Consider the following 26,909-nt stretch of genomic DNA (forward strand, 5'->3'; position numbering starts at 1 on the left):
TGGCGAGTTAATCGGAAGGATGGCCAGCAGACAGGTGGCGAGCCACGAGGTTTCGCGGAGCAGCGCCGCTGGAAACCCAATTCATTCGAATTATTCGGGACCTGGCTACTTGCCTAAAATTGTACGCTAAAAAAAATTCAGTCGTGTGAACCGAACGTCCGGTCTTTCAAATCATCCCAAATATTCGGTTTGTCAAACTGAACTTTCGGTTCGTGTAACCGAACGTTTGGCATATATGACCAAACTTTGTTCGTCAGTTGACTTTACCGCACAAGTTTGGTTACACAAACCGAAAATTCAGCTTGACGAAGAGAGTTAGTTGGGGAGATACGGAACACCGAACTTCGGTGTATACGACCGAACGTTTTTTTTTTTCAGTGAAGGGTTGTCTATTATAATTTATACCTAGTTTCTATATGATCTCTGTAAACGGTTCTCCGGGATAATCGAAGTTCCGATCGACACAAGAACTGGAAAGTTAGAAAGCGGGACTTACCTAGGATTTCGAGAGTATGAGTGATCTCCATGGGCTGGATGGTGACGACCTGACATACGTAGTCACCAGCGTCGGCCGTCTTGATGTCTCGGATCTCCAGGTTGTAGCCATCCACCAGATGTATCCGCTCATCGGGGTAGACCTTCGTCGCCCCCGCTGTCAGCACCACCCCCGACTTCCCCCGCTTCCAGACCAACACATAGTTCCCTGAAACAATAAACAACATACGTTCATCAACTACTCTTAGGCGCACTTCAAAGAATTTGTGAAATTTAACATTTTCTCTGTTTTTCCTATATTCTTCCCAAAATCACACGGGGAAGGACATTATAAAAACGAGTTTTAAGATGTGTGAATTTTTGCGATAGGAAACCACTATTTCTGGATCATTTAAGAAACGACATATATTGCCATCTATGTAGAAAAGTGATTTTATGGAAGAGCCAGAGATAAAGGTTCCTTGTTGCAAAATGTAATCCAATTGGACTTCGTTTTGCAATCAGGAACTACAATTTCTAGCTCATCCGCAAAAATACCCAACTGCATTGGATAACTGCTGGCACACATGTTGTTTCTAAAATGAGGGGGAAATTTTAGTTCCCGATCGCAAAATGTAGTCCACGATTGATCAATGCATTTCAGAGCACTCTTTTAACTTCAAGACCATACCTGAACAAAACCTAGAACAATCCGTTTACTCCATCATCAATCCAATTCATTTAAGACCGTTCTTAAATGTTCACATGATTTAGTCCTGAGGATGGAGTAGTGCTCTATAAGCGCAATGACCTGTTTGTCAGTGTATACTTCTCAAGCACACATCATGGCTGCAACACGCCACCAAAATAATTACACAATTTCTGAAGTTTGATAAACTCTGAGAATTGATAGAAAATACAAATCAAGCTGAACATCGAATCGTCTATACCTGAATAGAAAATTTATTGGAGAGGTTATGAAAGTCGCTCCATTTATCAGTAAAAATCAGTAGCATGACATTTTGATTAAAAAAAGCTGGATGCATCAAATTTTTTTCAGCTCCAAAAATATTCGCTTCTGCAGCCGTTTAACGTTGAACTGAGGTAAAAAACGGGCAAAATCGATTTTTTTCCCCCAAAAAAAGTAGGCGAAACATTTCCCCATACTACACGGTACTATACCTACTTCATTCAATACAGCTAGAAGCGAGATATTGCAACGGAGAGAGTAAAAATAAGTGAAAAATGAGGTGGGTATTGTGTCTGTGGGACAGGAGTGAATCAGATCTTTGGTTTCTTGATTGATGAATTGCCTTCGACGTAACGACCTTAATTACGGCGACTCTATCATGGTTCCCCCTTCGGGACTCCCGGTTCCCAGCTGGGCTCATGTGACATCACATATCACTCCCTTTTTCAATTACAATTTCTATATCCCTCCTAGCTGTCTCTCTCTCTCTTTACATCCTCTTACCGCGACTCTCTCTGATCAGCGGACAGATTATTGAAATTGATAGACAAAGCTATAGACAAAGGAGGCAAAAGAAATATGAAGGAATGCTATTGGTGGTTGCAATGGACAAAGGAGGTAGATAATAGACTCACTAAAGGCAACGCTAGAATGTCCAAAGTTTTTAAACTTAAAAATTTCTGAATTTCATTTAATTTTCCAGTTTTTAGGGCATGACAATTTCTTTCATAAACAAATTCAATGTAAAGATTGAGCTCTGGAAATACGGCGAATACATGAGGCTGGAGCTATTCAAACATTTCGAATCAAGCGCAAAACAGCTTCGGGGTTTGTTGGCTACACCAAGGTCAGTATTCTAGTATTTTACCTGCCTCTGGAAAAATTACTGGTAATGATAGTAAAAGCAGTGACTATGCCACGTAAACTTTTAATTGGACGTATTTCTGTCAAAAAGAACTATGTGCATTGAGGCCTGAGACCCATGAGAATATGTGCATAACAGGGCCCATGTCATAATGCACATAGTTACGTTTGGTAGAAATACATCCAATTAATGGTGCCATAACCAATGACAATGGTAGCATTAAGTGATACGCGTAGATTTTCCGATAAGCTATAAAAATATTAAAACCTATATGCATGGCTATTATTGATTAAGAGTGCATAAATGGACACCCAACTTCGGTTATTATATTATTATTTTTCCTCAGTGTAGACTGAAAATTTCGGCGTATCTCATAAACTCTCTACTCCTTCTACTCTCTACTTTCTCCGTACTTTGATCAGAATATTTTTCACAAATCGAGTAAAATTTACGGACTTGATCAAGTTTACCCTAACTTTTCGAGACTTGTCACCCTGCTCGCGGTGGAGGACCACCGGTTTGAACTTTCTTCCGGCCGTCACATGCAGACAGGAACGCGGTAAATGAAGCGATCTCGAACGAATCGCGGATCCTCGTTTCGGCAGCTCTGGACGAGACAGGAGACGGGTCAACACCGAACCCAACGTCCGATACACGAGCCAAGAAGATGCGCCACACTGTGCACCGGGTCAATAGGAGAGGTCCGACAAAATTTCGAAACTTTAAAAGCTTATAACTCCGTTTATACAAAACTTTGGGGTTCTAAAAGTGGTTTCATTGGTTTCCTCTTAAAATTTTCTTCTGGAAGCACCTCTTTAAATTTAAAATGTGACGAAACAAACATCAAAATTTGCAGTTTTGGGCGAAAATTTCATGTCCGACCTCTCTAATTGACTCGATCCACTGTGCGGCAGCTCCGTCGTGTAATTTCCGCGGTTGCGAATCGATTGGAGCGGCCGGCCGCGAGGACCTAGGAGGAAGCAGTTCGACGCAAGTGGTCTTAAGACGATTGCTTCTCGTCTTCCGAAATTCCGAACGTCTTCAAAGAGCTCCTTAATAGAGCCAGGATTTTACAAGGTCGGGGGTCTCGCCGTGTCTTGCGAAGGGCGACTCATTATCGAGAATTTTCCGGGGGGCGGGGGGTCGAAATGGACCGTCCATTTGTGTAGTCCATTAACACTAAGTTGGGGCTACCGCGGTTCGTTGCGATTTGGGCAGAGAGAAATTCGGCTCTCCGTCACTAGATTTTTACCCTGTCCTCGTTGTGGATTTAATTTACCATATTCCCCTGAAACAAGTAAATTAATGTAGCTTTCTGCGATAAAATTACATCAACGGCTAACGTTTAAATACACGTATTTCCACTGAAAAGTTTCAAAGTATAGGTGTTTTTTTTTCTTCTTCTTTTCTTAAAGAATGAAAAAAAAATGTTTAAATTTTTGCAATTCTATATGCAATGAAGAAAAATCAGAGGAAATATTTACACATGTTTATTAGTCTTTATCTGAGAAAAAAAAGGTGAAGATTGATCGGCAACGACACCCATAAAATGAAATATAAAAGATATTCAATTTTTTTTACCATAAATACGTGAAAAATTGTAAAACGTAAGGGTAAGTTATTTAAATTTTGGGTGAAACGTTATTTTTACTGATTCGTAGGACATTGGATCGCCTCTTACAGGAACGAGCTGGAGGGATTGGCAGTGCTGTGGCAGAAAACGTAGAAATCGGTAAAAACTACATGCGTTTGGTTTAGGGGTCCATACAGAAAAAAAAGTGTGCTAGTGCTGGTGAACGATGAATGGTGGAAAGGACAGCAATGGAGATATGTTTAATACCGCCGAGCAATACGGATCTGGAAGTATAGCCGGAGTGCAAGAATCGAGCTGGACATTTGAATTACAAACAATGGCGGGCGTGATTTGTCAGCGAAAATATTGCTCATGGCGACCAGGACTAGAAGGGCTCCGAGGGGGGTGAGGGGTAGGAATGAGGGAGGATGAAATGAACAAAGAAGCTCACAGTTGCCTTGTTTGAGATCTCCTCTGATTGCGAAGAAATGCTACTCCAAGATAGGCGACATAATCCGAGTGGCAATCTGTAAATTTTACCTCAATGCGAATTGTTAGAATCGATTCTGTAATATAATCGGATATACATTCACCTGTCAATTTTGCGACTGCAAAAAATATACTAAAAAATTATCAAAAAGAAGAGAAAAAGATAGAAATGGTTGGAGACGAAAAAAAGAAAGGGGGGGGGGGGAGAAGTGGCTGAGACATGATAAGAATGAGAAGAGAAAAAAAGGAGGGAAAAAAATAAAAATAGGAAGTGCGAAAAATAAAAAGTAAGAAGAGGAGGAAAAATATCTAAACAGAGACGACCATTATGGCTAAAAAAAAAAATAAATAAAAATGAAAAAATTCAATGGGTTAGTAATGACTTTCTTCTGCGATAACAGGATATTCTTCTTAACATCAGTCCAAAATCCGGAGGGCAAACGCAATTTTATGATGAAAGTGCTTGCAAAGCCAGTGTAAAGGTTTGGGAAAACGAACATAGATGTTATCTAAAATATAGTATTCCATAAAGAGTGTGCACAAACTTAACGGTAGTGACAAGTTGAAAAACGCTGGCTCCGTGAGTTGAACTGATCGCGCCGAACACCGTGCGGCGGTCGCGCGAAAGGCAGATACAGGCGCCTACAAGACTGAAGGAAAACTTCACGCATTGCGCGTTGAACGCATATTGGCGCCTACACGACAGTAAGAATACTTCACGCATTGCGCGTTTACTACGGTACGCGCTTTTATCATTGAAAATTCGCATTTTCTCGGTATTCTGGCGATGCACACCATTCCCGACTGGTGCACACCACAAGATGAAGAATGAGAGTGCGGTGAAGGGTAAAACAGGAAAGAAAGATATGCGAGGAAAAGAGGAAAAGTCAAAAAAAAAGAAGAAAAATTAGAAGTAGGAGGAATGAGAGGAAAAGAAGAGAAGGTCGAGGAATCAGAGAGAGAAGGAGAGGGCAAAGAGGACGAAGACGTAGGAGGAGAAAAAGATGGTGAGGAGGACGAAGATGAGAAGAGAAAAAGAAGAAATGGAAGCAAAGCTGAAGAAATAAACTAAATAATAAAAGCCACGCAAAGAGGCAAGAAAGGAAGGAAATCGAGAAGAAGATAGAGAAGAAAAAGCAGATGAAGAAATCACGTTTCAGCCCCTTAACAATTGAATCTAACACGACGACACGGAGGAAAAAACACGATTACTCTACGGTTACCACGTTAGTAATGTCACACAGGATTCCACGGTAGCAGAACCGTGGGTTTTGATGATGTAATGATCAGCACGGTGATGTCACCATGTCCCCCGTAATATTACTGTGAGCAATACTGTGATCATGACTATGCTACTGTGCTCATCAATATAATCTTACCAAAGTCCACGGTTCTACTACCGTGGAATCCCGTGTGACACTGGCAACTGTAGAATAAGCGAGTTTATTTTTCGGTGCACTTTAACGCCTCTATTTAGAGACTTGGTTCTCAGTTTCGGAGGCTCTCTCGGACGCTCTCCGCGGAAGCTCCTGTCCTCATCGAGAGTCACGAGGGAAGTTTCCGGGGAAGCTCGGAAAATGGCGGGAACCCGGGCGGAGTCGGGGAAACTGAGTCAAAGCCCCGAGTTCCGGGCGCCGGCGCCTATCCGCGACTAATTACGCCAAATGACCGATCGCCACACGGATTCCGCCCTCGCTTTCCCGTGTCCACCCGCGCCGTGGCGTCCTTAAGATGAATCGCTTCATCCCTCATTTAAAACCATGGAAAAGGGTCGATGAAGAGGGTGTTCTCAACCAACACCTTAATAATCGATCCTTTACCACAGCATCAGATGGGGATATATCGATAGTCTTGCGCCTTGCCACTGGGGTCCACTCGCTACCCCTGACTCGCTCGCTCATTCCCCCGGCAACTCCGTCTCACCGTCTGTGGTCGCACCCGCGGCTCAGCGTCCGTTTCGTCGTTTCTTTCGCAAAACGACCTAACCCCAGTCTCACGTGAGCCCTAAGAAGCATGTGACCATATGCACGACAGGGCTCATTTAAAGATGCGGTTACACCATTGCGGAGTGTCCATTCCTCCGGCGACGCACTTGGACCATTAAGGCCCGTTTCGGGCCCTTTGATTCTGGCTGCGCTCTGATGAGCACTTTTCCGCACCCGTGATTCGATCAAGATGCTGCAATCGAAGCGTTTGGTTCCATGAGAGCCGTTACACCGAAACTCATGAACCCTGGGCACAGTAACAGGTGAATGAAACCGAGGCTCAGGAGTTTTCGGCGTTCGAGCACTTTAGAAGTCAACTGTTCGATTACGTTTAAGACACGGCCTGGCAATTTTATTGCGTTTGGGGGTGGTCTGGGACCTATTATTTCGGATCTTGAGAGGACGGGGTTCCTATGGAAAAATCTTGAAATTTTAAAGTCTGGCGAGTTCGAGCGATTTCAAGAAATGGGCTAGCTACGCAAAGAAAGTGAAATTTTAAGAATGAAGTATCGAGTAAACAGGTAGAGGAGGACGTCGATCGCCAATCCACGGGAGCGAAAAACAAAGGTAGTGCCGAATCCTGAGACTTACAATTAGGCCTCCTGTCGGACTGAGGGCTGACTATACCTGATAAGTTTTACATATTTTTTTTTTTTACTACACAATAAGGAAAAAGGGAATGAAATGCACCCCAAAAAATGGAGGTTAAAAAAACCGATCATTCAAGAAACTGAAAAAACTGTAACCACTTGAATATTACCCACAAGGACTCCTTTGATCAATGTTTAATGAAGGTCACAACAAAAAACTTCATTATACATTGCGCAAAGTATAAGTTTTTATCCTGCTATTATATTTTTTTTTATCACAGCTGAAACTATATTAAGTAAAACTCTGCGCAAAAATGTATTATGTATAAAATAAATATATTAAAGATGCAAGTAGTGAATATCTTATCCTATGAATGAATAATCCACGAGATCTACTTTTTAGAATTATTAAACGATTTAAAAAAATGTTGAAAAACTTTGTAGATGTGGGTTGGAACAAGGAAAATTATTTGAATTATATTTGTCATGAGAATGGCAGCTAACGGTTACCTATTACAGAGCATTCCTGTAGATATGTTAGAGGAGGAATACAGAGGGGGTTTTTAGCTATTTCAATATTAACCTCTATGTTGATATGAAGGGACAAGTTCATAATATTGCTGAAAGACATTCTTTGATTTCGAAATGAAGAGATTTAAGTATGAAAAGTGTATGAATTCGATGTCTTAATAAAATAACTTTGTAATGGTGTCGCGAGGCTCTAAGTTGAATTCTGACGGTAATCACTGATTTTTTGGGACAAATTCTAGCTCTACCGGAAATCATCTATTCTTGAACGTTTTAGAAATAAATTGACCTAACTTGTTTCTACCTTAAGCCCCTTGATTTTTGAGTATGACTTACCACTCATGTAGACACCGTCACCTTCCGGCCAAAGTATCACCAGCGCCATGCGACGTTTAAAAATTTCCGCCGCCATTTTATTTTTTTACAGAGAAATTTTTGGTTGAATCTGTTTGAAAATTAATTCTCTCCTTCTCTATTCTGTTTGAAAATTACACTGTACATTATCGGCAGTACAAAGAAAATACAGTGACACTTTCGGACAGCTACGTGGAACAATTTTTCTGTAAAAGAATAAAATGGCGGCGGAAATTTTCAAACGTCGCATGGCGCTTGCGATACTTTGGCCGGAAGGTACATAATGGTGGGCTTAGATATTCGACAAACACACGTCTTCAAGATCCTTGAAAACGTCCATCTACCAGACACACTTTCAGTCGCTACCCCTAGCTACGTATGCTAAAAGCGTGGCATGGTGTTTATTTCAGGAAGACCACCCGTGATGGGCGCGTCGGCACATTGTCTAATGAATGCAGACTAATACGCTGCGCCGTTATGATAAATTAAAGCCAAAGTCATCGAGCTCTTTCCGAGTGCAATGAGCCGCGGACCCCTTTAAAATAACACTCATCCTCACAAAAACTCAGAATCCCACTGCGTTCACGGACTAACGCGTTGTTTCCGTGCTTCATCGTGTCTATATATCCCCAGTTACAGACTTATTACAACTTAGGACGTCAAAATTAAGCACCAGATTTTATTTTTATACTTAGCTGAAGGTGAGCAGTATCATTGCAGTAAACTCTCTCGTTTGCCAGATCATCATTTGATTAAGTCATAACTGTATAGCTCAACAGGACCGATTTTCGTGATTTTTGCTGCTATATTGATAGGGAGTATCTAGATTGATAGAAGTTAGAAGTTTTCAAAATATTCACTAGCCAAAGGTGGCAAAAAAATAATACTTACCACGATTTTTTACTTCACATGGTAGGACTATCGTGTCTTGTACTTTCGCTTTGTACGAAGTACCATTTATGCCGAAAGAGGGAGTCTCTGTTGGGGCGGTCCAGCTGGGCGTTCGGGCTCCTAAAACACATCGAAATAAAAAAATAAATTAATAATTATAAATAAGGGGATATAATTACAGGGGCAAAAGAATTAATTTCTTTTCTTGCTTTTCCTTCAAGAGCAGCACACAGCGAAAGGAAAAAAAATTAAAACAAAAAACAGTCTTTGGCTAGTCATTAAATAGCAGAAAAAAAAGAAGAAAAAAACAGTCTGCTTTACCGATGGTCACGTGGTGGAAAATCAAATAATCCCTACAAAGACTGAGTTCTTGGTAGTTTTACTACCTTCTTCTTGTCAATTGCACTGGAAATTTTTTTCTTCAATCATTGTTTGACTTAAAGCGTCGTTTCTTGTCGACAAAATTTGGATTTTTTTTTTTAGTTCAATCCGTGCGGATTTTTTCTATTTCAAAGTAAATTGTTGGAGTTAAAGAAAGTTCTTATATGTTATCATTTTTTTTTTACTTAAACTTAAAGACGTCAAAACGACGTTTTTTTAATTTAAAAAAAAAATGACTTTAATTTAAATCTGCACGGATTTAACTAAGAAAACCGATTGAACGAACATGAAACGACGCTACACGTTAAAATAATATCTCAAGAAAAATTTGTTTCCGTACTTGTTCGATTATAATTTTAGTATATTAGTAACTACCAATCATCGAAATTTCCTGGAAACTTTATGGTTTTTTCACTAAAAAAGCTACTGGAAATCCCGGCGACTGATGACTGCTGAAGAAGACAATCGTGGCCCACGTAAAAATCGGTAAATTTACAGGTTTTTTTTTTAAAGTTAATAGTAGAACCAAATACGCACACAAAAACAGGAACCATTTTCTATGCGTGAAACTCGGCCTCGGAGCATTTCAACCACCCGTCGGTAAAAAATGCGAGAAACAAAAAGTTTGGAGCCTTCTTGAAATTTTAACAAATAAAGTTAAAAATTTCATGGCGCAAAAAATCCCGGAGCGATTCCTCAAAACGAAAATGGTAAATGGCTCGTTTCCTCACGAGCTCAGAATATCACGGCACAAAATATCGTCCCACGAATGGCAACTCCCGATCGACTGACTCTCGGAAGGGAAATACAGTGGCCGAGCGGAGATTCAGAGCAAGGATCCAGGTGGAGCAAAAAATTGACACCGGAAAAAACGAGGTCGGTGTGAGACATGGACATGGTGTCACCTTAAAAAAATTCAACGCCCACCACAACGCAGACTGGTCATCGTCGTAATCCGCCGTGACTCGCTTCGATTTTTTCAGACGACGCACAATGCAACGGGTCGATGAGAGAAGTCGGACAAAATGTCGAAACTTTAAAAGCTCAAAACTCCGTTGATGTAGAGCTTTTAAAACAGGGTGTCTAGTTTTTTTTTTCACTATGGGAAATCCTGATGAAATCCTGATATTTCCTGATTTTTGACTGCTAAATCCTAATTTCATCATTTTTCCAAATCCTGATTTTTTGCGGATAAAAATTAAAGTTTCTACATATAAAAAAATAGCTCGATAAAAAAATCCGATCAGACGGCTGACTTTTCTCAAATCCTGATAGAATCGGGGAAATTAGGAAAATCCTGATTCTAGACACCCTATAAAAGTGGTTTCATTGGTTTTATCCTAAAATTTACCATGAGATCCACACCTACATATTTACAATTAACGAAATAAACCCTAAAATGCGCAATTCTTGTCCAAAATTTCAAGTCCGACCTCCACCAATGACTCGTTCCATTGTGCGACGGGCAGAGATGTAAAGATTTACTTTTTTTGATTTAGTCTTTGTTTCATATTAAATTATCTATTATTTTTTACAAAAAAAAAAAACGATTTTTTTTCATTGTCTTTTATTTTGTGTTTGTTTCTTTTTTTTCATTTTTTCATTTTTTTCTTTTCTTTATTATTTTAAGTTTTTTTTTTTTTACTTTTATACTTTAATAGTTTGAAGCAATCACTCCGCATCAACTGTCAGTACTTTACAAAATTATTTCACCGCTGAAGGCACTAATCATAAATGTCATTCCGATTCGAAAATGCAATGATTGATTCGTTGAATTTGACGCACGCATACATAGAAACAAAACATTAAATAATAATTTAAAATTCGAAGAACACGATGACAAGAAATAAGCCTCCCACGTTGAGGCGTCAACGCATTGAGCTTATTTTCCGTCTCCGTACGGTATGTAAATGTCATCGATTACTTTTTTCTGTTCGCTTTTTTTAGGGCGGAAGAAAAGAGCTGAAACGATACGGATTCTTTTTCCAACTTCCCTGCGTTCAGCGAGAAAATAAGCGTCAGTACTGATTCAGACTCCGTCCCGTCTCTATCGATCGATAATAGCATGATATTTAATTTTCAAAAATAATAGCATGAGTTTTTAAGACGATTCGAGATTGTGACATGGAGTAGTGATTAAGTCCGTTGTTGTAGTCTTTCAAGTGTTTTGTGGATACTAGTTTCACAAGTTGGATATTTTGACCCGGTAAAGATCATGGAAACGCATGTGAAAACAGTGCGTAATGGTGCGTATCTTGTAATCGCGGCCGCACTTTTGCTCAGCATCCCCAAGCTGCCTTCGGATTTAGTGTTTGAAGAATACAGGTGCGATTTTAATTTGAATACTGACATGAAAATTAGGGCTGAATGCAGGTCGAATATTACATTTTAACTTTGCAAAGTAGTGGGTATTCTCTCTCTGGGAAAAAGTTGGGGGCTATATAGAGACACACCGTCCGTTCCAGGCTCAAAGGCCAAAAGTTCCGGGTGCTAGAGCCACTGCCTCAACTGCTTCGAGTGCTACACCCGAAACTTTCGGCATCTGAACCCGGAACGGGTACGGTATGTCTATATAGTCCATAAATACGGCTTCTGCGGTCGAAGTATTTTTTTTCGGTACTTGGTTTTTTTTTTTTTTTTTTTTTTTTTTTTTTTTTTATATATAGTAAAATACAACAAGCTATAGCTTGTATTTGACTATCTTATGAATGTAATTAGATTTTCGAACAAAACCCATCTTTAGAGACCCTCTTCTAGAAACTTATAAACTTTACAAACGGCTCCAGGATAATAGAGAATTCGCAGGTGTCTGAAATTTGATGAATTTCGTGTTTAAGTAAAATACTGAGTGAACTGACACGAGGATAAATACTGTGAAATCAGCTCTTTGAGCACGTTCAGATGAAGCAATAAAAAATCTGCATGCAAATTCTCCATTCTCATGAAGTTAAAAGAAACAAAAATAAATCAACTTTTGGTTGAAATTATTATACTTATTTATTTTTTTCTTAGTTTACCCGATCCACCTTCCTTTGAGGGGAAGTTGGCTGTCAACGACGCTCTGAATGGCGCGACAAAGTTGTTCGAAAACGAGGTCCATGCGCCGGAATCCCTGGTCGTCTACAACGGCGTGCTGTATACAGGACTCGCGGATGGCCGGGTAGTCGCCGTGAAAAATGACACGCTCTATACCATCGCAAACCTCGGGCGGCCGTGCGGTAAGTCTCTGACTTCCTCTATTTCTAAAGCCTTGTCTACACGGAAAATGTCAACAAAAACTAAAAAAACAAAAGTTTGGTCCAAACTGCAGAACCGCGCGGGGAAAAAAGTCCTGTGTGGAAACCTGGGTGCGTCAATTCAGCCCAGTTTATCAAACTACGTTTTGGGTTCTCGTAGCCGAACACTTGGTTCAAATACGCATTGCGCAAAAGAGACATTGGTTTTTGATCACACGAACCGAGAATTTGATAAGCTAAATAGTTTAATCAATATAGAAAAGCGAGCTTCTGTCTCACATTACTGAATTCGAATTATTTTTTCACACTTCATGGAGGAGCCGAGAAGGAACTCAATGTTGGTTTTGACAAGAAATACCATCATGAAACTTTACAGTAATGATCTCAAGTTAACACCCGTGTTGTTGTTGGTTTTTTTTTTAATATTTTTTTTACTCATGATTTTTCCCCGAATTCCGAAACGCGATTTATTATTAATGGAATATGAATAAATTAATTTTTTCCAGATCAAATATGGGATAAAACGAAATGCGGTAGAGCATTGGGCGTCGACATGGACAAACACGGAAACTTGTTTGCCATTGATTGTTACCACGGTATATACAAAGTGAATACAACAACAGGTAAGAATTCTCATTGCAGCCAGCTTATTATCTTCAAATTCTTTCTTCTCTTATGATAAATGTCATCAAATACAAGAGATCAAAATAAATTATTGAAATCTCATTTTCAAACTCAAAAATCATTTGCATTTTCCTTCAATTTATGTCATCACTTACTAATTTTACATTTTTTGGTAATAATCGAATTTATTTACGTTTCAGGGGACTTCTCTCTGATTATCCCTCTGGATAAGCCCATTGCCGGACAAATGCCACTTTTACCGAATAATATTGCCGTTGGCCCTGACGAAGCCATCTACTGGAGCGATACGTCGACGAAATTCCCTCTACACAAACTTTTATTCATCTGGGTTGGCGACAAATCCGGAAGGTATTCCTCAAATAATCTTATATTATCTGAGTAAAAAAATGTAAAAATGTCCTGAACAGCACTAGTATAATATTGAGCATTTTCATGCATTTTCCTTCACCAGCATTTTTCCAAATAACATAATGCCTTATTCGAACATTCCAAATATCAACTCAAAAGGATGAATTTAACATTTAGTTCTCGACTTCGAAGACAGTCTATAAAATTACTGGAAAAAGTTTAATTAGACTGGAAAACAACTCATGTAAGACTCAACTTGAGCTTCACTGAAAGAAAAGTTACGGGCTACATAACGTAATTATTGTCCTTTCCTGGCTCAGAGACCGAAAGTTCCGGGCGCTGGAGCCGCAGCTTCGACTGCTCAGGGTGCGAAAACCGTAACTGTCGGCCTCTGAGCCTGGAACAGGACATTATATCTATTTAGCCCGTAAATACGGCTTGTAGGAGAAAAGCACCAGTACCATGATTACCTCTCAAAATCTGTACGATCTGTAAATCATGTTTAATTTCAAGCGATATGACAAGTTTTTTGGTCTTTTTTCATGACTGCGTAAAACTCCACAACTCTACTTAACCTATGTCCGAAAAATCCCCTAATTTCAGGCTCATTCGAAGCAACCAAACGACGGGTGAAAGTGAAGTCCTGATGGAGGATCTCGCCTTCTCCAATGGGGTGTACGTATCGCGTGATGGTTCATACGTAGCAGTCGTTGAAACGATCAAAAGTCGTGTCCACAGGTAATCCATTTAAAAATGCACTCAACAACTCGTATAAAAGTGTGCCCATCTTTTTATCAGCGCCCATACGTCATTGATTAAAGAAAGATTGCATCGTTTTTACTGATGTAACCCCTTTGCAGGGGAGATAGGGGGCGAAGCCGAGAAATGAAAACTGATTTTTTACGGAATGCAGAATTGTGAAACCACTCGTGAGATGCCACTTTTACAAACTTTCACCCGATGTTTATGACAAGGATGTTGTTGATTAAAGATAAATTAATACAATAAAGTTGATACAATAAGTCGATAAAATAAATCATACATTGATAAATAAAAACAATTGATGTAATCATAATCAGATGTTTACGAGATATATAATAAATCCTGGCTAATAAGATTTACGTGTGTATGGAAGCAAGAATGAGGGGAGGGCAATGCGATTAAGGAAATTGAAAAAAGAAAGAAAGAACAAGAACAGATTTTATAATTTAATCAATCTTCGATGGGTATAGACTTCCTATGAATCGATGTTTAAGCCATTCATTTTTTATGAATTGATTTTCAATTTATTGATTGGCGCGTGACAAAATCCTGGTTGAAGATCGGGAAAAAGCATGTTGGGTAACAGATCACATACTACAAGGGTCGGCTACCGCCAGAAAACTAAATTAATCGCGCAGTTCAGTCTGAACTTCAAAACATGAAAAGGGAAAACAGTTAAAATTATTACTATCATGCCTTGCTAAGGAAAAACGCCGTATGAGCCTTCAGACATTGCCATGTTTCCATTGCCATGTTGCCAATAAGAAGTAACTTTACTGAGGAAATTGAGAATATTTTTCTTCAATTTTTTCAGACAATTTTGTTCGCAATTTAATCTAAAATATCTGAAATTTTAAATTTCAAAAATGGATAACTTTCCTTTAAAATGCTTGTTTTATCTGGGAAAATGTAACAATTCTCGAATTTTCATGCTGTGTTTTTCCTTAGCACGGCAGTATCAGTCTCGGTAGATGTTTCAATTCTCTGAAATGCAAGTTATTTATACTTATCAATCTCTTATCACTCCTTAGATACTGGTTGAAGGGGCCGAAAAAAGGGACCTCGGAAATCTTCCTAGATAACCTTCCCGGAGTACCAGACAACATAGTCCCTTACAAGAATGGAGGATTCGTGGTTTCCTTGATCCTCACGAGGGAGGCTCCTGATATCCCTAACTACTTAGCACCTTTCCCAAGGCTCCGACAGATCATCTCCAGGTTCGGGGCTTTGTTGGAAATGGTCCTACAGAAAATTCAGGACGTTTATCCTACAAACTTATGCAAAAAAATGATCTTTTACGTAAGTATGTTGTGGATAATAATTACCTACTAAAGAGCACGAAAGTGAAATACTCTTGAAATCTTCAAGCAGAGGGGCACAAAATGTCTAATCTTGTGACTGACACAAGGAAAAGTTTCGGCTGCTGGGCAAATAGAAAAAAATATTGTTTCTCTTCTTTTTCTCCTTTTTTCTCGAAGATTCAAAAAGATTGGTCAAAATGACACATGTAACCGCGAAATTGAACATGTGGCCAAATAAAATCTAACATTTTCTCGTAAAGCGAATCGGAAATTTGGCCGTGAAATAAAAAATCTGGATCGAGGTAAACGGACAGCGTTTCGGATCTTTTCGCACCTATGCCTCTTGACAATTATTGCATAAGCACTTACAGCACACTAAATTGCATTTTTGAAAATTACGAACTTTAAAACATTTCAACTCTGGTATGGTCTGGTAGTTTTGAGCGTTTCAGGGGTCAATGTCTGTATAAAACTTAAATGCGATGATGCCGACAAGCCGATTCTTTATTATTGGCACCGTGGTCCCTATTAGCTTGGACAATCACATTAATTGAGAATTTTTGCAGTTTGCGCTAATGGGTAATAAAATAAGTAAAATAGACAGGGATCAAAATAGCTAATATTTTTGGAGACTGATGCAATCATTGGTTGGACTAAATTTTGTAATGAGGGACTGATATTCTTTGTTCGACAATAAAAGCACCTGCCCGGATAGGAAAACTAATCGCACATATGCTGTTTCTATAATAATCGAAAAATAACAGTTATTTGTTAAGAAAAGTGGTCCACTTAACTTTCTTATCTTTTTTCTAAACATTTAAAGGTGTCTGATTCTAAGCTTTGTTTTTAAACCGTAGATGGCGCATCTTGACTCGACAGCTTGGTTCATATTCAATACACACGGGATAGCACTTGTTTACGACGACGATGGGAATTTGGTGAAAAGTTTGCACTCTACGGATGGTATTCTGCCCTATATCAGTGACGTAGTCGAACTTGACGGCCATTACTACGTGGGGTCTCCTTACAATTCATTCATTGGCAAAGTGCCCATACGCAACACGTGATGAAAGAGCTCTTATACACTTTTGGATGTTGAGCTGATTCCATTCAAGCGTTTTCTGGTGTTAAAAACGGGGACATCGATGATCTAAACGCTATCTCATCGCTGGCCAATGAGGACACTGGCAAATCATCGATGGCTCCATTCGCTGAAAAAAAAATTGTCTTGGGATGTAATTTTGGCTGAAAGCATCGTTTCCAATTTCGTATAAGATTTGATTTTTTGAGGTTCTACATATATCTGTGCGGATTCAAGTGAACATCAGTTTTTTTTAGTTAAAAAGCGGCGTTTTGCCATCATTAAGTTCAATCTAAAGAAACGATAGCAAAACAACGTTCCTTTCACTAAAAAAAAAAAAAAAAAAAAAAAAAAAAAAAAAAAGACTATAAAGTAAATCCACACGGATTTTAAAAAAAGAACAAATTCTTGTCGATAAGAAACGACACTTCAAGTCAAAATAATAACTCCAAAAAAATTTGTTTCAGTATGTCTTCAACTCTTATGAGACATAAGAAAACAGTTCTATCTAGAGGGTTCCACTGAAAGATGACTCGCTACAAAGATAACTTTCGACCATTATTTTCTTAGTTATGGTAAGGAAACTAATTTTTACTGGCGTAATGATAAACTAACATTGTTACAAGTCAGTTAATTAACTAGTGCATAATTATGAGGGTCGGAAGTTATCTTTTTCTATCTGTGATAATGATTTGATTTTAAAAAAGAGAAAATACTCGTAGTTCGTTGGGGTTCAACATTCAAATGTATATTGATTTGCTCAGGCATACTTAGACCAAAGATAATGTTTTGTATTTATTTTAAGTCAGGTTTTCTGAATTTATCATTTTTGAGTAGGGCACGACCTTTGCTACATAACCTACTTTACGAGCGATGCAAGAGGATTAATTCCTTCTGAAAATAAACATACCAGCTAGAATTAAGTATTGGTGCTCATTATGAACGCTTGCTGTAAACTGTATCCGCAGCACTTGTAAAAAGAAGTTCAACGACGGATTAAATGTACTAATTAAATTTTGTGCATCTTTTTTCCACTCCGTTTTGTCATTTTTTTTATATCAGTGCAAATGATGGACACCGGTGAACCGCAACCAGGACCATTTCATAGGGAACATCATTCCTGATAACTCATCCAGAATTTAGTCCATCCAGAGTATAGTGCCAGAAATAGTGGTTCCTTATTGCAAAATGTAACCCCAGAGACAAGAGACCCTCCACTTGTATCTTGGCCATGGTGGAAGCTTTTACTTTCGGGACTTCAGCATTCTACTGTTGACTTACCTACATGGTTGATTTTTAACAACGTGTTGGCAGTTTCGTTTTGCAAACAAGCCAAAAATGGCGGAAGTTTAGGAAACTTGTTTGGCTCATGACGTCACCCGAAGCTCATCATCGACCATGTAGGTAGGTCAACAGCCAAAATTAGGGTGATGACTGTTGCTCCCTTATAATTGTTCATAAGGAACTGTTGAATCCCCGAAAGTAAAAGCTTCCACCTGTCGCCAAGAGGCCAGTGGAGGGTCTCTTGTCTCTGTGTAACCCGCATTATCTTTAGAGAGGAGATAAATGATCTACACCATCTCAAACGCACTATCGCTCTCTAATTCCTCATGTTAAGGGGTTTTTCCAAAAAACAGCTTAATTGAGCCAGATTCAGCCGATTAGAAATGGACCTCGAAACGTCTGTGCTCTCTGTACAGGCGGACTTAATTTTTGGGGTCCAAAAAGCAATTTGGATAAAAATGAGGGGGAAAAAGCAAGAATTCTACTAAGCTAAGGAAAACACCGTGGGAGAATTCGAATGTTGCCAAATTTCTTCTGATAAAAATTGTCCTTTCGAGCAAAACAGAAGTGTTAGTACTTCAAATGTTCCGGTACGGTAAAATAAGTCGTAAAGAACATTCTTTGACAAATTAGACAAAAAAGGGAGACAAATTTGCTTTCAAAAATCCACGTTTGACTACAAGAACTCAGGCAGCGTCTGAATCTTTATACGGCGTTTTTCCTTCAGCACGGCTGAAATGTCTACACTCTCATGGCCGTTTTAAGAAAAAACGCCGCATGGGCATGGACATTCGAGAGTTGCCAAAATTCCTTTCATAACATTTTTATTTTTGAGGGAAGCTCTGAATATTTTTCCATGAAATTTTAAGGAACTTTAGGTGAAATTGCGAACGAAAATAACTTGGAAGTAGAAGGAAAAATATTTGCAAATTTTTCCGAAAATTTGTGATTTACCAAAGGAAATTTGGTAACGCCTGAGGGCCCATACGGCGTCACGGCACGGCAGTCTCCATCATGCAACTTATTCTATATGAAATAAACGCAGGTTTCTAATACCGCTACCGCCTTGGAAGTTATGCTTCCCCTGGACACGCGCGCTGCGCAGACAGCGCACGTAGACGGGCGTTGCGTGATGCCGCTGTCATCGGTTCCCGTCCCGGGTCAGGTGCAACGGGAAACCGGTGATTTAAGAGCGTCGATGAATCTTGAGCCGCGCGTGTTGCGTCTCGCGTCATTGGAGGCGCCCTGATCCCCGATCGCTTTGAATAAATCAAGTTGACCACGATCTGCTCCCACTTTTATCTAGCGCTCGCTTCCTGTTCCTGCCTCTTTATGGCGCCTCCTGACATTAACCTGGATTCTCCCTCGAGGGCTCGTGCAAGCGAACACGCATACGAAGTGGAGCGCCAGCTCCGATTTGCCCCAAGTTTTGAAGGAGCAGGCAATGACGTGAATACTTACACAGTCTCAGAGATTTAGTTACGTCCAAAGTGGAGAAGGAACTTTTTTTTTGGATTTCCGCTCATGTTTCCTTCTTTCTTTTTCGTAAAAATTCAGATAAAAGCCCCGCTCCGGCAGCCTTCACTCTTCTTTCACGCCGATGGATCGTATTCGATACATCGAACTGATGAGATTGTATCGATATCGATTGGTTCAACATGTAACATAGCCTCAAACGTCAATTGAGTAATCTAAGGGAACAGGTTTCTTCTGATAGCATTTTGATTCTGATGAGTATAAAATGGCGATGAAAAGTGAAATTGGTAGGAATTTTCTCATTTACAGCTTCTCTTACTTAAATCCGAAAATGTTTGTTTAAAATTATGTTCTATTGTTTTGAATCGAACGATTCATCATTTTTCAATGTTCCCACCGCAAAAAAAGCAATACCCTCTTTGGATGTAGGTCAATCTGGCCTACGTGTATACACCTGTTGGCTTCTGGTTTTTGTCTATTTCCTTTTTTCGAACACAAGAGGGCCCATAGAAGACAAAACAGCTGTCGGGTGAGCTTCCAACGTTGTGACTGGGAGTCAAGGAGACAGCTACGTGAGTACACAGTAACATACGATTCTAACGCGGCGTGAAGCCGGCCATGCCACCGCAGCGCAGCCTGAGTCCGGCCTGGAATCAATTTGATTCAATTTCATCCGACTGGTTCCCACGCGCGTCCCGCCGCCGCGCTGCGCCGCGCGCCGCCTCTCTAGGCAGCCCGCATTGCCAAGTAGCGCATTTCTTTCAGCTCAGCACAATAGAAAACGTGCACAATGGAAACGTGAGTGAGGTCTTCTACATCCCTGTACTCTCGGTTCATGAAACCGAACTTTCAGACCATGCCGAAATATAGACAAAGCCTGTTCAATAAACCGCGGATACGTTCACTAGCGAAAAAAGTCTCTCGGATCTAGAGTTCAAACTCTTAAGAAATTGGACAGGAAATGGACGTATTTATGCTAAATGGAACTATGTGCAAGTAGAAAGATGGGGTGTGTTCGTTAGTTGAGGGTCATAGGAATGAATGGGGATTTTAAAGCGCCAGTGACGTCAGCGGCAACGAAGCTGTCTCCATTGTCGTTGTTGCTCGGCTGTAACTCCTGAGCCCTGTCCACAACGCTCTTGTCACATGTCCTAGGCTCACGAGTTAGCGCTTAGTTCCTTTTGATTTCAGGTCAAATCCCGCTTTTCCGTTTTCTCATAAGGAACTATATCCATTTTTACATTGTTTCTTATCCAGCTCACCACGAGCACGTCCAATTTTTCCTCTTGCACATAGTTCCTTTTAGCATAAATACGTCCAAATAATACTCTTGATTCAACCGGATTTTTGCTTGAATCGAGAGTCAATCCTTTAAAAATCAGGAGATTGCCTAATAACTCAAGCTAAAATCCGATCGAGTCAGGAGTATTTTTTCTTGTCAAATTTTTTAAGAGTCTGAACTCTCCGAGAGACGTTTTTTTTCCAGTGTTTCAAGAACCGAGAGTACGTTGTACGACCCGAATAGTGAGACCGATAAAGAACACCATATATACATTGAAAAGAAACTCCGTGCGCGAAAGCTGTTCTTACGGGCTATATAGACATACCGGAGTCAGAGGCTGAAAGTTCTGGGCGTACCGCCCTGAGTAATCGAAGCTAGGGCTTTAGTGCCCGGAACTTACGGCCTCCGAACCTGGAACGGACGGTACGTATACAGCCCGTACCTTTGCTTTTCAATGTACAGTTCATAAGACCGAAATTTTATTCAGTGAGTATTTAATGACTGGCCGTTTGCCTGGGCGTTTGAAAAAATGCTTGATTTGACTAATGGCCAACGACAACACATGTCTGAAAAATTGAGAGGCGCCTCAATGGCTATGCTAATTGTGCTTTTAGAGGATGGTTACGGCTATCTTTCGAGAGATCCGTCGTTTTCTGCGTCTGAACCCGAGATCGGCAACAGTCTGAGAGGGGGCTGGGGGGGGGGGGGGGGGGCTGGGGCCCGCGGCGAGTGGGATCGTATTTGGACACAGTGTGTCATCTCTCGGAGGGGGTCCGGAGCCTGTTATTGTTCCACGGCGACGCGACGCGACGCGGCCGCGGACTCCTCGGTTGGCGTCATTGTCATGGGACTCGGAAAGCGATGAGGTCCAATTGAAATCCATTAATTTCCACCATCTAGCACCCAACAATCGTCCTACGCCCTCGCTGCCACGTCTGAGCCACGCAAAGGGAACTTCTAGTAGAGAATGCACCGAGGAAAAACGCGGATCATATAGTGCCAATTTTCCCGGCAGTCACAGATCACTGGAGAACTCTTGCAATTTTCTCAGTTTCTAGTAATTTTAATGTTTTTTGGGTCTTTTTTCAGATTTTACTATTATTAAATTCAGGGTGTCTAATTTTTTTTTTTATTTTGGGAAATCTGATAAATCCTGATTCTTGACCTGCTAAATCCTGATTTGATAATTTTTTCGAATCCTGATCAAATCCTGATTTTTTGCGGAGAAAAATTAACGGATGGATAACGGATAGTTAACGAAAATAAGCGGACGGCCGGCTTTCCTCAAATCCTGATTTTACGGCCGATTTTTCCTCAAATCCTGATGAAATCGGGATTGAATCCTGATTGACCTCAAATCCTGGTAGAATCGGGAAAATCCTGATGCTAGACACCCTGTATTAATGGACAGGAGTCAGGTTGCCGAAGAAGGTCCTTGATTAGGCTCCTCCTGGGGAAGACGCAGAGGGCGCCCAATGAAAGATTGGAGGGATGGAACTGAAGCAGAAATGTTAAGGTGCTCAAAGCCCAGGGGGTTGTAGTTGGACAGAGGGCAGTGGAGGTTAGGTGTCGTAGAGCGCCAAGGAGTGCTATTAAAAGACTTATATGTATGCAGTAGTAATTCGTTAGTCGCGATGGTCACAGAATCGCGTTTCGATGCTTGATTCACGTAAGTTAGCTAAAAATAATAAGATCTGTCCAAACAGCAACCTTCTACGTTCAATATTGACAGATATCGCGCTTTGAAAAATTCGGTTAATGACCACATCCACCGCAGTAGAGACACCCTTGGTTCCTCCCACCTTGCTTTCATCGATAAGTCTCACGTTGTATAACCATTGCAAATAATAAGTGTCTCCCTGACTGACGAGAGCAAGGGGGGGGGGGGGACACCGAGGGTGTCGCTACCGCGGTGGATGACGTCATATACCGAAATTTTCAAACGCGTTAACTTGGTTAACATCAGACGTAGAAAGTTGCGATTTTGACGGATCTTATTATTTTCAGCTAATCCACAAGAATCTAGAATCAAGACACAATTCTGCTCATACATTTTAGGAGTCGCAGCTGCGCGAAAATTCGAATGGACGTGACTAAGTGAAAAGATTTTATAAATGCGCTGGCACCATTGCATTGCTTCCCGCGTTTCACCTCCCCAGATGCAATGTCACAAGTGTCATATCCTTTTGGCTATTCGTTGCGCCTGCAAATGGACCCTGTCGTCATTCTACATTCTGACGAATGATACTAATCAGTTCAAGCATGCTCAAATATGACCATTGTCCTGGAGACCTGAGGAGGTGCCCGACTCTTCTTCTGCGCAACTGGGCAATTGCTTAACTTCGAGGTGGTATCATGACTTCGTCGTCGAGTGCTTTTAGAGCTTTTACCTCTCCAACGAGCGCAAGATTTTCTTTTGGCGTGGTTTTTCTGCTACGAAAGAACGAGCTTTGAAAACATCGTTTTCCGTTGAAAAGGACATATTCATGATTCCGAAGTGGAGATACTATACGAGCGTCGCAAAAAAGCTGTGTTAATCCAGATTTATTTTTTACAAGAACACCAATTACTTTAAAATTTTAGTGCCAGATGTAGGTTCTTGTTTCGAAAGTCTTTAATTGAAGTGAAGAATGGTTCTATTCAAAGAGTAATGAAAAAACCCCAATAAAATACGTGAGAAAATATGGGGACGGATCGTATGGAATCAAATTTTTTCTACCGATTTAGACCCGATTGTGACTTTGACTATTCTGTAATTTTCACTGTAAGCTACAATACCTGTGATTATTACGCTCTACCACTATGCACTACTTTGATTTATGTTTTCCAATGTGTGCTGTTCGTGTCAAAGTACTTACCTATCTTCCAATTTTTGGCAGCATGGCCTTCGGAAGCAAATAAAAAAACAAAAACAAAAACAAAAGAATGAATAACTAGCAAACGTATGACGAGAAAATGTAAATTTAATGCATTTATAAATTGCACTAAACGAAGTTTGAACATTAATTTTTGAAGTCAGATTCATCTTTCAGAAATTCGTTCGGCCCAATGGCACACCGTAGAGCTCGGTAACGATTTCGCAAGTCGGCAACATCGTTTTTCCTCCATTTGAATCCATCGAAAATATCGATTTTAGGTGAAGCAAGCAGCCTCACCAAGAATCGATTGTTCTGCATACATTTAAAGGAGAAAAAGAGTGTTGCCAAGTTTAAAGAATTGCCACTGCTCTCAGATCGTCCTTGCACACGATCGGTCGCTCTCGACTCCCAGATGGTACCTTACCTTAACCCGCGCTCGCCGCAGTTCATTCAAAATTAAGCAAGTTGCACTCGGCTCCGCGTTGCAAAAATCGCCCATCAACTCCCCTTTCGCGGCGTCGGATACGCGGTTACGACAGCACTCCGCTGTCACCCGGACGCCTCTGTTCCCGCGCCGCGTTGTGCGAATCGCGAGGGATTATGGGTAAAAGCAAAAGGCACTAGGGAAGAGTGCTTCCGAGCTAATAGAATTGCGTCATTTTCCCGGGAATTTCCTCGATAAACCTGAAATCCCGCCGACCAGGGGGTGGAATGGGGAGGGGGGGGGGGGCAACGGTTCTATTAACACTACCGCTTGAGTTATAAGAGCGATGAAGGATTACGTTGCCAACGCGCCCGTGTCAGATCTCCCGCCTGGGAAACGTTTCATCGTCGTGGCGTAGCGAGTGGGTTTGTGAGTCAGGCGAGGCTAGGCAGGGTTGCAATTTTTCATGAAAAATAAAAACTTAAATTTTTATGTGAGATATGCTTCATGGCGTTTCAGAAAAATATGGAAAATATTGAAAAATATTTTTCGAAATTAAATGCGAAATAAATGAAAGGCGATTTAATGGATTGCTTTTTAGTATTTTCAGAGCGTCTTTCGTAAGCAGCCCCTGAAAATGTTTCATAGTTTGCACACATTTTTGAAATGTCATGAAATGTTCTGCGGGAATTTTCATTTTTTCATTTTACCCGTGCAACCCTGAGGTAAGGCGAATGCGAGCGCTGGGACGCGTTTTTTCACTTGCAACATTTGGGTAAAAACACGACCGATATTCCAGGATCCATTTCGGGAATCGGGAATTGTGTGCGCATGACATTGAGCTTTAATTAGGTATAGCGTTTGGCAGACACGGAGAGAAATTTTTTTGGAAATCAAACGAAACTTTTACACAAAAATAATAATGAATAAATAAATAAATGAATGAAAGGAATAAAAGTGAAACTTTTTTACTGTTTTCAACCTATGAGAACGTACAACTCGACGATGAAACCGCAGAAACAATGATCTCAGTTCACAGCGCTTCAGACTTCCCCTCACAATTTATTTTCTACATGAAAGAATATTTGACGGCATTTCTCGAAAACTAACATAATTTTTATTCTCTGAATGAAGAATATTCTAAGAAAATTTCAAGCAATAATGTCGGTTTGTTCTCTTTTGACAAATTGAAATGGGGCCGGGTATTTTAAAACGCCGAAAGCTAGACACACATTTCAGCAATTTCACCGTTGACTTGCACTTATTCACAGAATTTTGATGTGATCAGACCATCCAGCGCAGCGACTGTGCACTGTGCAGCTATAGCGCCTGGAGAAAGCAACAATTCGACGTTGGCGGCTGTCCATGTTGCATATACATCGATTTGAAGGCGTTTTTGCACTCGGTATTGTACGCTATTTCATCTGGCTACGAGGTATACATTAAACATTTTGCGAGTATTAAAATACGCGGCGCTGCAGGAGGTGGGTGCGTATCTTGGGCAACATTACGCAGATTTGAAAGAGGTTGTATCGTTTGATGGAGATACTAATTTATTAAGACGTCACGCATAATAATTTTAACGTGTCTTGAACGGATTTCTGAGGGATATTCCGATATTGTAATGTCATTTCTAGGAATTTGTAGTTATAAAAGCATTTCAGACCAAGTTGACCGGGGAGATTGTAAACCACTTTTTTTCTACCTACCATTACTGTGCTTCAGAAATAGCAACCTCAATCTGACCAGTGCATATAACGCGATTTCATCTAAAGTTTTCGCGATCTTTGGGAAAAGAGGATCCAGGTTTATAGGTAGATTTTTAATGGAGTTCAGCTGGAAATTTCATTAAGAACGTCCTGGTTCCCAGCAATATTCGGCTAAAATGTAATTTACCGGGGAAACTATGATAGAGAAAAACTCATTGAACACGGTACTTACGCATTTTGAAAAGCCACGGAGAATGTTTTTGGAAATTCAGGGTCCCATTCCGAGCCTTTGGCATTGTTGGAGGACCTTGGTCGGGCACGGTTTACATGGGTCGGTAACAGAATGCCAAAAACCGCAAATTCAGCATTACATGATTCAGGGTTGATCTCTTGGTATGAGTGCTTTTCAATCAAGCGTCTCATTCCAGCAGATACTTTTTATTGAATCAAAGCGTGTGGATGAGCTCTTAAAAGCGATAAATCTGCCGGAAGCATCTGAATCCATTACTTCCGGTCGGAAAGCCACGCGAAAAAAGGCTTCCCCGAGACAAGACTGAGAACGACGTATCGGGAAGGGAGACGTGGGGAAAGTTTAATGAAAAGTTAAGTAGGTCGTCAGGAGTTCCATGAAGTACGAATCGAGAGAACTTGAGAACTATTAAAAATGATTTCGGGTCCGCCGGTCCGCCAACCGCAATCGCCACCGCTGTTGAAACATCGCTCTCAAATTACAGTTATTCACGGGTTCAAGAATAGGGCTAGAGGAAGGAAATATAAGGAGTGACGTTATTATTTGTGTGATGATGTCATGGAATACAGCATAAAATATTTTCTCGATTAAACATTTGAAAAATGATACAACGCGCACAGTAAATTAGTCAAGCATTTCAGCCCATGGCATATACATTGGCTGAATTTGACGGTTTAATGATCTTCTGTCCACCCAGTTTTCTTCAGTTTCTCATTCGTGTATTGGCTGAACGTCAAAATGTGCAATTCTCACCGATGATCGAACATTTCTGCTTGCCAGGGATGTAAATTATCACAATTCTCTGATATTTTCTCGATTTAATAAAGCAATTCCAAGGAATTTCTACCTAAAATTTCCATTTTAAATATGACATTTAAAAAAAAAATGCCGTCATTACCAATGACCGGGCAATTTTAAGGCGCGGTTCACATTCCGATTTTCCGAGAAAAAAATTGGACCAGTCACTAGAAAAACTCCCTAATTTTCCGGATATTTTTTTTCACTTCCCTGGAATTTTTCAGGTCATTGCAACTTCACGGACAAATTGAGATAGGGGTTGGGTCCCAACCTGGACAAGTCCGATCAATTGTGGTAGTACCTCAATAAATTAGGTTACGAACCCAAATGGTGCGGTGCTACCCCAGCTTATGTT

The 26,909-nt window shown here is 40.4% G+C and overlaps 2 protein-coding genes across 3 annotated transcripts in view; one reads left to right on the forward strand and one right to left on the reverse strand.

Moving 5' to 3' along the window:
• The window catches only part of LOC109031245 (lachesin), a 559,402-nt gene that overhangs the window by 118,560 nt on the left and 413,933 nt on the right, over positions 1-26,909 (reverse strand). Inside the window, exons 2-4 of one of the 2 annotated variants that reach the window (XM_019042658.2) lie at positions 23,374-23,400; positions 8,720-8,839; positions 497-703 (exon numbers count right to left, since the gene is read on the reverse strand). In XM_019042658.2, coding sequence (XP_018898203.1) covers positions 497-703; positions 8,720-8,839; positions 23,374-23,400 — 354 coding nt within the window. The remainder of the gene's footprint in view (positions 1-496; positions 704-8,719; positions 8,840-23,373; positions 23,401-26,909) is intronic. The other variant, XM_019042659.2, reaches the window with a different exon arrangement.
• LOC109031246 (adipocyte plasma membrane-associated protein Hemomucin) lies at positions 10,757-17,476 on the forward strand. Its single transcript, XM_019042660.2, has 7 exons — positions 10,757-11,425; positions 12,113-12,318; positions 12,843-12,959; positions 13,161-13,329; positions 13,933-14,067; positions 15,123-15,390; positions 16,250-17,476. Exons 1-7 carry the CDS (start codon positions 11,316-11,318, stop codon positions 16,457-16,459), a joined length of 1,215 nt encoding a protein of 404 aa, XP_018898205.2. The 5' UTR covers positions 10,757-11,315; the 3' UTR covers positions 16,460-17,476.

Source organism: Bemisia tabaci, chromosome 4 (genome assembly GCF_918797505.1).
Source record: "Bemisia tabaci chromosome 4, PGI_BMITA_v3".
In the NCBI taxonomy this organism is placed as follows: domain Eukaryota; kingdom Metazoa; phylum Arthropoda; class Insecta; order Hemiptera; family Aleyrodidae; genus Bemisia; species Bemisia tabaci.

Bases quoted from the DNA above. Each gene is read 5' to 3' on its own strand.
- LOC109031246 (XM_019042660.2), top strand. From the start codon at position 11,316: ATGGAAACGCATGTGAAAACAGTGCGTAATGGTGCGTATCTTGTAATC. The intron at 11,426-12,112 runs GTGCGATTTTAA...TTTTTTTCTTAG, and splicing joins TTAGTGTTTGAAGAATACAG to TTTACCCGATCCACCTTCCT. The intron at 14,068-15,122 runs GTAATCCATTTA...ATCACTCCTTAG, and splicing joins ATCAAAAGTCGTGTCCACAG to ATACTGGTTGAAGGGGCCGA.